The 11,283-nt window shown below is 48.9% G+C and overlaps 1 protein-coding gene across 1 annotated transcript; it reads right to left on the bottom strand.

Moving 5' to 3' along the window:
• Positions 1-5,726: 5,726 nt before the first annotated feature.
• Positions 5,727-8,343, bottom strand: LOC123089871 (histidine-containing phosphotransfer protein 2-like). Its single transcript, XM_044511430.1, has 6 exons — positions 8,033-8,343; positions 7,778-7,911; positions 7,597-7,671; positions 6,723-6,794; positions 6,270-6,342; positions 5,727-5,762 (listed from the first exon to the last, which is right to left on the bottom strand). The coding sequence occupies exons 1-6, from the start codon at positions 8,207-8,209 to the stop codon at positions 5,727-5,729; spliced, it is 567 nt and encodes a 188-aa protein (XP_044367365.1). The 5' UTR covers positions 8,210-8,343.
• Between the last annotated feature and the right edge of the window lie 2,940 nt (positions 8,344-11,283).

Raw genomic sequence — 11,283 nt, 5'->3', positions numbered from 1 at the left:
GTACTCTCCACCACGATCTGACCGGACTCGTTTAATTTTCTTTTCAAGTTGATTTTCAACTTCTGCCTTATAGATTTTAAAGTAGTGTAGAGCCTCATCTTTAGTATTTAACAGATACACATAGCAATATCTAGTGGAATCATCTATCAATATCATGAAGTATCTCTTTCCACCTTTAGTCAACACACCATTCATCTCGCAAAGATCAGAATGTATGAGTTCTAATGGTGCCAGGTGTCTCTCCTCCACGGCCTTATGAGGCTTGCGAGGTTGCTTAGCTTGCACACATGAAAGGCACTTAGAACCTTTGGCTAAAGTGAAACTCGGGATTAAATCCAACTTGGCTAGCCGCGTCATAACACCAAAACTAATGTGACAAAGACGTGAATGACAAACTTCAGATTCATTAACATTCGAATGAATATGGTTCACGACTTTATTACAAAAATCTGCGAGGGAAAGGCGGAACATCCCTCCGCTCTCATAACCTTTTCCAACAAAGAGTCCATATTTTGTAACAACTAATTTATTAGACTCGAAAACCAACTTAAACCCTTCTCTACATAGAAGGGAGCCACTAGCGAGGTTCTTCTTGATGGTGGGGACATGCTGCACGTTCTTCAGCTGCACGATCCTTCCCAAAGTAAACTTCAGATCGACCGTGCCAACACCATGAACAGAAGCACTCGCGCCATTCCCCATCAATACTGACCCGTGACCTGTGACCTGGTAAGAAGTGAACAATGAAATGTCAGCACACACATGAACACCTGCACCTGTGTCCACCCACCAATCGTTGGGTTGAAACACTGAAAAAACAGTAAATAAATTACCGTACCCAGATGCACCATTCTCATTGTTGCCCACAATCATGTTGACAGACTTGGAGTCCTGTCCTGACTTCTTATACTTGTTTGGGCACTTGTTGGCCCAATGTTCAACCGAACCACAAGTAAAGCAGCCCTCGTCCTTCTTGTTCTTCTTGAAGGTCTTCTTACCCTTCTTCTTAAAGTCGGTATTGTGTTGGACACCGTTCTTTCCCTTGGGCTTGTGGGAGTTGAAGTTCTTCTGGTTCACCATGTTGGCAACAGAAGTCCCTTCGGCCCCTTTTCCGTGCGAGTCTTTTGCCCTCGAATTCTGCTCAACACTCAGATGGCCAATGACATCCTCCACAGAGAATTCACGCCTCTGATGTTTCAGAGTGGTGGCAAAGTTCCTCCAGGAATTAGGGAGCTTAGCGATTATCCAGCCCGCGACAAACTTGCCCGGTAACTCGCACTTGAGAAGCTCAAGTTCCTTAACAATGCATATTATCTCATGAGCCTGCTCCAATACAGGACAGTTTTCAACCATCTTGTAATCGTGGAACTGCTCTATAATATACATCTCGCTCCCTGCATCGGCGGCCCCGAATTTAGATTCGAGCGCCTCCCACAAGTCCTTGGCGACATGCACATGTAAATATGCGTCGACCAGTTTATCTCCGATCACGCTAAGAACTGCTCCGAGAAACACAACGGTAGCCTCCTTGAACGCCTTCTCCTGTTCAGGAGCAATCGTTCTCGTGGAGACACCGGTGACCCAGAACACGTTCATAGCCGTGAGCCATAACGTGGTCTTAGTCCGCCAACGCTTGAAGTATGTACCAGTAAACTTATCCGGTTTCAGTGCAGCGGCAAAGCCACTTGCCGAGAAATTCCTACACATAATAGGTTTTTGGATTGTTGAGTAAATAGGCAATTTCTCGATTAAATTAATCCATGAGTAAATCACTAGCATGGCATTGACTAAGTTGATGATGTACTGACTCTGATCTAAACATGCACGTACTAAGCAAACAGTAGACAAATCTACACATACTGCTAGTACTGCTAATATGAAAATAATCAGGAGCGGGATAAACGAGTTATACCCTCCAGTAGGCCACGCAGAGGCTGCGGCATTGGTGGCAGCAGCGGCGTCCTCGGCGACCTTCTTGTCGGCTTCAGCTTTCTCGGCGGCGGCACGGTCGGCGTCGGTGGACATGGTGATGATGAAGGCGACGCGGACGTAGAGGAAGTAGACGATCGGAAGCGAGTAGTCGCGTAATCGCTGCCCAAAAACCTATTCGCCCCTCACCCCGTACAGGAACCAGAAGGGCGTGGTTTCGGAGACCTGCTCTCCCGTCGACCGTGTACGTGGCGGACGGGATGGAGTCACCGGCGGCAGCAGCAGCAAAGGAACGACAGTGGGCGTGCGTGTGAGCAGATGTGATCTGTTCGTGGCGGCTGACGTGGGCTCGACCCACGTCCGAGTCCGTGACAGCCCACGATCCGACGTCTCAGATCGTGGCCCAGCTGTCAGAAAACTCTCGCCGGGCGGCGGAGGAGGAGTGCGCGAGGGCCTCTTCTCTTCTCAAGCTCCAATAGCATGTAGAAGAGAAACCCTTATAAACCACTCCAACTCTCCTTCCACTTCCGGGGTGGGACTAAACTTCCCACCACACCTAGTGCCATATAACCCACATGGGCCCTTAGGGATTTTTCAGAAATTGCAATATGGGCCTAGAGCCCATCTCAGATTTCAGCACATAGCCCATCATTAAATCGTGCACATATGTTTATTGCTAATGAATATTTTTGGCATATTGATATTGTTGGAGCAGAAACTCTTGCCCTAGCTCACTGCAGCTGCCTCTCTGGTCACCTGACTCTCTCCTGTCTCGTACAGAAGAAGAAGAAAGGAAGGAGGGCACACGGTGGACTTCTTTCCGGCGCCCGAATGCCCGCTGACTGAACGGCTTTTCTCCTCAAGCAACAAACTCGAGCCACACCTATAACACACGGGAGGGGTGAGGGTTTATATGTGCGCGCAACAACGCTCCACGACGCGTACCAGACGCCAGCCCACTCACCCTCTTGCCACGCCCGTGCTCCACGGTTCACGCGGCCGCTGTGCACACATGCACACAAACGCGACCGGGTCCAGCGCCCAGCGCGATCATGCACGCGCACATCTCGCCAACTAACCCACACACACACGCACATACATGTGGTCACACACACACACACACACACACACGGCTACGGACCCAACGCGGACTAGACCACGTCCGGCACGTCTGGCGCACGGACGCACGCGCACCCGATGCGCCCTGGGCATAGCCGTGGCTAATTTGGCTATCATTCACCCCCTAAGCCACAGCCTAGAGCAGTGCCGGCTCGAGGTGTTACCGGCCTCCGTGATGAGGGCTTGCTACACCGCCACCACCTTCCGAGGCCTCGTGCTCTCGCTGGCCACAATTACAGCAGCGCTCGTGCCTCTTCCCTCCGCCGGCTCGTCCATACGACACGTGTCCTGACTGAGCGGTCATTTTCTTTATTTTGTTCTTTCGATCAACGTGCTGCTGCTGTCCACTACGGTGTGTTTCCGCAACAAGGTCTCTGTTGCAAAATTGCAACAAGACCTCTATTGCAGAAAAATTAAATTTGCAACGAGACCTTCGTTGCAAAAAAAACTAAATTTCAACCAAATATCTGTTGCAACGAAAACTATAAAAAGACCTTTGTTGCAAAAAAATTATCTTTCAAAATTTCTGCAACATGACCCATGTTGCAAAAATTTCCCGCAACACGACCTGTGCTGCAATGATAAAAGGTCACACTCGGCCGTTCAATCCATCTCATCCAACGGCTCGTGAGGCGACGAATCTTTTAAAAAGATCCGCTGACGAACGCGTAGCAGTGACTTGAGGATTTCTAGGATTGACCTACACCATAATACCTCGGCCCCACCAGATTGTTTATTTATGAACCTAGAAATTTCTAAGATTGATCTACACCGTAATAACTCGGCCCCACCAGATTAACGGCTTCTAATTTCTGATTAACGTGATAATTTCTTGGGAGGGCCTAATTAGTATAGGTATATAGATATACATATGCATATGGTCTGGTGTATTGTTTGCACGTAAAATATTACTCCCTCCATTCCCTTATACAAGGCCACTATCAAAAATACATTTTGCATCAATACAAGGCCATCAACTCGTCGCTAAACTATAACATTGAAAGCTCGACTTATAAATATTACTCCCTCCATTTTTCAATGTTTTAGTTTAGCGACGAGTTTGAAATACGAGCACTCATGATCCATGTGAGAAGAAAAGAGATAAGTGAATGCATTTACTATTCACACATCACTTGATACATTTTCTTGTGGTGTAGGACATAAGTAGCCACATTTTATGTTTTGCAGGTGCACGGAATGTAGATTAAGAGCATTGCAATAGAACTGCTATATTTGGTGACCTAACATCTTTTTTAGGAATAGGAGAGCGAATATGAGAAGTTTTTGTATCTACTCCACCACCTAGCCTACAATCTTGTTATCTATACCTAAAAGCCTAAAACTCATTCTATCTTTATTTATAATGTGCTCCTCCACTGAAAATAAGTTTGCGTTCGAATTAAATTCAAAAAATGAACATACTGTTTCTAAAAGGACACAAATATCACATAAAGTCAACAATAAGACTTCAAACTCGTCGCTAAACTAAAACATTGAAAGCTCGACTTATATAGCCCTATTATAGGTTTTTGTGATTAAGGACAAACCGATCGAGAGAATGAACATTTGATGAGTTTATCTTAGGAAATCAATCCATAAACTTTACTGAAACATCATTGGTGACCCATACATCTGTATCTTCTGGTGGTTGTGTACCTCAAGTTCTTAAAATACAGTCTTATAGGCTTTTAGTGATTCCAAGATTCACACAGATTGTAGAACAGTCATACTATCAAAAGGATAAAAGCAAAGGATATGTGATGGAACTCCAAGTTAAGATGCTCAACCAAAATCCTCAAGTATTTCACTCTAGGAACTCAATTTTTTTTGTTTTTTAGTGCCCTGTACCTCTGAGTTTTTCCACCCAATACTACAATGTTTGAGGCATGAGTAGGCCATAATGAGAGAACAACGTTTCCTATAGCTTCCGAAGTGCACATGACTGTTTTTTCGGAACCACCGAATTATGTTTATTTTGAGATCATCCCTATTAGGTTCGGCACCTCTGAGCATAACATTTTTCTCCGACACTTCCGAGCCCTTCTCAGTTTGCTTCAGCAGATCCTCTTTACTGGTCTGCTACTTCCAAGAAAATCCATCTAATACCTCCAAGCTGAACATTGGGTTTGCCTAGTAGATGGTGTCCTGCATCACCTTTCGGCGCCCTGCACCAACATATCTCCCCCTCTCCTCCGGGCGGCAGATCGGACAATTTGCTACTGCAGTGATACTGTGAGGTTCTTGTGGGGGAGGAGGCCGACGAACCACACATCTCGGTATAGTGGCTAAAAACGACACTTGAGACCTCAAGACAGGCACCAACTCCTCACCCAAAGGGAGGCACCAATATTTCATAAGATGATAAAAAGAACCAGCAACACACAACATAACCAAGTCCGCAACCACCAACCAAACAACCAACTAGGTATAGAGTTTACGCACAGCCTATGGGCCATCAATGAAACATAGATAACTAGAGTTAACAGATATATAATTCGATAGAAAAGACAACAAGTTCCATTCCACGGTGTTGGTGAGCCCCGACTTCTGAAGCAAGAATCACGGTGTGATTCTGTGTGCTCGTCCAAAGCCCAACACAACAGAGTCACTTCAGAGATACATACACACCATCATGCCAGGAATCTCACGAGGTTATGCTCTTTTTCCTTTGATTACTGCTACATAATAAACAAGGACGCGATCTGCTGCTCCAGCTGCATCAAAAGAAGAATACAGTAATGATTATGACTGGTCTACAATGCACAATGGTGCTTACGTTACATGGTTTCACAAATCATCCATGTTCCAAGGTTGTCGGTATCTTTATTCTAGTACTTTGCAGTAATGATTATGACTGGTCTACGATGCACAATGGTGCTTACGTTACATGGTTTCACAAATCAGCCATGTTGCAAGGTGGTCCGTATCTTATTTTGGAACTTTTTTTTACTTAACCTCGGAATATAAGGAACCGAGTTCAACGGCCAAAACGTGATGACAGGATAAAGATAACAACATTCAACGGCCAAATGGGACCTTCAAAGACCTCAAACCAAGTGCTCCAAAAACCAAACAAGGTATTGCTAGATAAATTTCAGCAGCAACAAGAATAATATCAAGCTTATTCTTTTCTATGTTGAATAATATATGACCAATCCAAATATTATCATAATAGCAAGAAATTGGAATTCAAAAGCCAACATAGGTACATAAGGTGCTACCTGCATAAAAGTTTGGAGCTTGTTCCGCAAGTCACAGAAATCACCCTTAAGAAGAGCCAATGCCATGAGGCATCTGAGACAATGCAAAAATACCATATTGTCAAGTTCTGAAGCGGTTGATAAAACTAAACTTAAGAGGTTGAGCAGTTGAAGCCCTCTGTTTGGAAAGAAAAACTAGCTATCTCAAAACTTAGTTGGAGTCTAGAGCCAACAGGTTACAAGAGAATCATCAAAGAGACATATACTCGAATAAAGAACGTAGTTCTATCAATCACCTGATTCGGGACAAAGTGAAAAAGTAGATTAGTTCTTAAGAATATCATATTAGTATGAGCTAAAAATAAAGTCATAGAAGACAAAATAAGCTGGCAGGCTTGCGTACATGATTTGGGCAACACATATAGTAGAGAATAATTACTGAGCAATATATATAATGAGATACTGAGTACTAACCCTTTTTTGTTTTTTGCCATGTACAACTGTTGGAACTCCATGCAAGCGAGATTCACTTTCTTAGCACCAACACTGATACATGCCAAAAAGAGCAACATCAGAAAACAAGAATGTTTTGAATCTTATTAAACAATATAGTATGTTGATGCACATAAACATACATGCGTTGTCGTAATAATATTCTCAAGGAGCCACTATGGCTGTCAACACAATAAATTGTTTGATGAATCAGAAAAATAAAATTGGACCTACGGCATCAGTAGTGCTGGCGTTATATATGTAGAGCAGCAGACCATAAATACCATAAATTAATGTTTCTAGAATGGAAATTTAGTTGCCGGCTTAGCTAGAATATAGTCGTTGGCGAATGACGGATTCAATAATACTTGAAGTGTTCGCAAGACGGCAAATTTCTTGACGATCTATTATAGCATTGCCATAGACATGAATGCTGACAACTCTGTAACGGAAAAGACAGCTGAACTTGGCTCTTCTACTTATGTGTATACGGTGGTCAGAAACAACACACATTGGTCATCCGAAAAGAAATGTGGACATCCTAGAAAAAAACCCGCCAATGGCGTTAGGCCGAATAGCATATCATTAATACCAGAAACGTCAGAAAGTTCATAACGTTACCGTTGGCATTGGCATGAATACCGGTACTTCCGTTACAAGAAACATAACTAAGCTCACCCCTTCTAATTATCGCTACACGACACTGCAACCGACACTTACAAAAGGGGAAAGTGTTCATGGCCGAGCGATAACAATGGAAATGACACTCACATGTGAATCACACGACAACGATGCAGCGGAGAAACACACAGACAGTAAAAAATGGACGGGGATAGAAAAGAAATCATCATCATACGTGGAGCTGCTCCCCTTGAGCTGCTGCACCAGGGCGTCCACCTTGGAGAAGTTCACCTCGTGCAGGGGCTTGTTCCTGGGAATCACAGATTGAGCAGAGCAGACCAAGTGAGTGAGTACTCAGTATCCGAGACGAGAGAAGAGACAACAAGGCTGCGTGGTGGAGGGGGCACGGCACGGACAGCAGGCTGTCGATGTCCCTGAGGATCCTGTCGCCGTCATTGAGGAAGATGTTGAGGACTTCGGCGACGTGGCCCGTGCCTGCACTGCCCTCGTCCAGCTCCTGCAGCTCCTGGAAATACGCGTCCACGGCACCCTAGATCGACCACGGGGGCCAGGCAGAGAGTCAGGACAAGGAGAGGTCAAGGGACAGCCAGTCGAAACCCATCATCAGAGCAGTGGGCACGGTGGCTATAGAGGGGAGGGATGGGACTCACCGTGGCGTACATCATGGTGAGGTGGGCTTGGAGCTGGGTCCTGAGCTCGGCGGCGGCCTCCATGGCGATGTTGGGGCGGCGAGAGAGCACTTCACGGGAGGGACGGGATTGGAAGCTGCTGCTGCTGCGGTGGCGGAGTGGACGAGGACAGGCGAGGAGTGCGGTGCAGCGGCACATTTATTCTACTGGCTGGCACAGCGAGTGTGCTTCGAATTCGATTACTCTACTGGCTGGCAGCGAATGTTCTAGTGCTCCATTAGTGTGCTGGCTGGCAGCCATATTAATGAAGAGCTTGGAGATGGCGTGCATCAGTGCATGCATGCATGCAGTTACCTTTGGACCGATGTGTTGTTGCAAACCGGCCTAGCACTCGCCGGCGATCACCGTAGACACGATCACAGAGGAAGAAGATACACACAAAAAATTTGGTGGCACACAAATAGCAACCGCACAAACGACGTTTTCTGTTTTTCACTTCGAGCTCGAACTCAATCTCCACAGCGAACTACATAGGAGGGAGGGGGCTTTATACCCGCGTGCACAGACACGCCAGCCTGTGCTCATAAGCACCCCACTCACACGACCTGCACGTCCCGCGCTCTGCGCGCATGCACGCGCACTACACGGCCACTTCCGGCGCCCGATGCGGTCTCGCCTCCCCGACTATCTCGCTAATAGACGCACACACTCACGCGCACATACACGCTGACTCACGCACACATGCACACACCCGCGGACATGCGCCCGTGCCTGCCACGGGCCGGACTCGAGGCGCCAACACACACACACACACAGGCACGCACACGTCCGTGCCCGCTGTGGCTTATTGCCCAACACACACCCCCTAAGTCACGGCCTAGAGGAGGCCGGACGCCTCGACGTCGACGTCCGCTCTGCCGCCGCCTTCCTTGGCCTTGTGCAGTCGCGGTGAAAGCGGCCCCGGCGCTTCCCTCCGCTGCCTAACGCCGTGCTCCCCCCGCCGCCGTCGTCGTCAAAGGCAACTCCATCCTCCTATCGCCACCGCGCTGCCCACTGCACCGCCGTTAGAAGTAGCTGGTCGCCCCCACGCTCGCCTCCGTTCTCCTGTGGTGCCGCGTCCGCTCGTCGAATGCCTTCAGCCGCCCGAGGGCCTCCTCGAACGCCATCTCGTTGACGTTGCAGAATTGCTCAATCCTGGTGAAGGCAGGGTACAGGCGGTTGGGGACGGTGTCCAACAACTTCTTCACGAGCTTCCAGGTGTAGCCGTCCATGTCCTCGCCGCCCGCCATCCTCAGGCGATCGAAGTCGCCGCGGAGCGTCATGAGCTGGGCCGCCCGCACCCGATCGGTGCCGATGAAGCGCACCTTGAGGGAGTCCCATACGGCCTTCATGGTCGGTTTGTCGCCACCTGCACTGCAACCATGCCCCACAGCCCCTGGGCATCAAGGATTGCCTCCACCTTGATCGCCCAAGAGGTGTAGTTGGTCGGCATTAATGGTGACCGACAGCGAGAACGTGCCACCACCGCCGCCGTGCGGAACGAGCGCCATGGCCGCCAACGATCACCTTCGAACCGTTGCTCTGCTACCAATTGTTGTTGCAGAATGGCCTAGCACTCGTCGGCGATCACCGTAGACACGATCGGAGAGGAAGAAAACACACACAATAAATTTGGTGGCACACAAACACCTGTGGCACGAACGGCGTTTTCTGTTTTTTCACCTCGATCTCGAAGTCGATCACCACAGCCAACTACATAGGAGGGAGCGGGGTTTTATACCCGCGTGCACATACACGCCAGCCCGCGCTCGTACGCACCCCCACTCGCACGACCTGCACGTCCGCGCTATGTGGCTAGCGCGCTCTGCGCGCATGCACGCGCACTACGCGGACACTTCCAGAGCCCGACGCGGTCTCGCCTCCCCGGCAATCTCGCTAACAGAGGCGCAGACTCACATGCACATATGCGCTGACTCACGCACACACGCACACACCTACGGACACGCGCAGCGCGCGCACATACACGCGCACGCGTCCGAGCCCGCCGTGGATTATTGCCCAACACGATGCATGGATGGATGCTGCTACAGGTTGAGGACGACAACAGGAGCCAGGCAGCAGCTAGCACGCGCCTGATGGCTTTTCTTAAGGGGATGATAGGCCGGTCAAATCCAAGCCGTCCGGTGTGAGATGCGCGGCCGTCAGATTTCGCCCATCACCCAGCTAACCCTGTGCCCTTCCCCTTCCTCCTGCTCACGCCGGTTGAACGGATCTACGGATCGGTCCCTGTCGTGAAGCTGCTCCTCGCTAACTGCAGTGCCGCTCCTTCTCGACCGGACTAGTCGCTGCGCCGCATCGCAGGCCCTAACACTAAAAAGGACAGTCTCTTGCTCGCTGGCCAATGGTGCCAATGGCGCTCGTCCCTCGGCCGCCACATTGGCAGCTCACCCGTCGGCCGGTTCTAGTTCGTCGTCGCCATGGTTACAGCATTCCCCGCGTGGCCGTCTGCGCGCGTCGCCGTCGTCCGCTCAGACCAGCGTGTTCATCTGCAAAAATAATCTCAGCCAAAAACAAAATCTCCATTGATTTGCCTGTAGCATCAATAACGCATGCCGGTTCCAGCAAAAAAAAAATTCCTGCTCCAAACAAAAACACGTCGCTGCCGCGGTCACAGCAAGAAAACGAGCACGCTGGTGTTGCCGACCCTCTGGTGGCAGCAAAAAAAAAGACACAGATTCCAGGAAAAAATTGCGCAATCTAGCAAAACCAATAAATGGTAGTAGCAAAAATGGCTGCGGGTTCCAATAGAAACACATAGCAAAAAATAAAAGGCGATGATTTCCAACAAAAATAGATGCCAGATGCAGAAAATTTCCTCACCAGTTCCAGCATACACCGCAGCTAGTTGCAGCAAAAATCGCGCCCCCTTATTCCAGAAAAAAATCCATGGTCTGGGGGCCTCCTGTCGCGGCATCGTTGCAATATCTTGTGGCCGTGGTTCCATCTTTTTCCCCGCCGGATCCGGTAATTTTCGGCATGGTTCCATCGTGCCGCTGGTCAACTTGTAGATTGCAGCACGGCGGGACAAGGCTTTCACACGAGGGCGCAACTGAAGTGTGCTTTGTGGTGGTTTCGCTGCAGTGCGGGCGAAGGGAAGAGTGAGAAGAAACACGACACGGGGAGGGCGCGGCTGAAGGTAGGGGATGGTGTGCAGGAGAAAAGACAATGGAGGAAAGGAACGGTCTGCGCGGGTCCACCAAATACACGCGTCT

This window comes from Triticum aestivum, chromosome 4B (genome assembly GCF_018294505.1).
Source record: "Triticum aestivum cultivar Chinese Spring chromosome 4B, IWGSC CS RefSeq v2.1, whole genome shotgun sequence".
In the NCBI taxonomy this organism is placed as follows: Eukaryota; Viridiplantae; Streptophyta; class Magnoliopsida; order Poales; family Poaceae; genus Triticum; species Triticum aestivum.
This window is presented reverse-complemented; position numbering and strand designations above follow the sequence as displayed.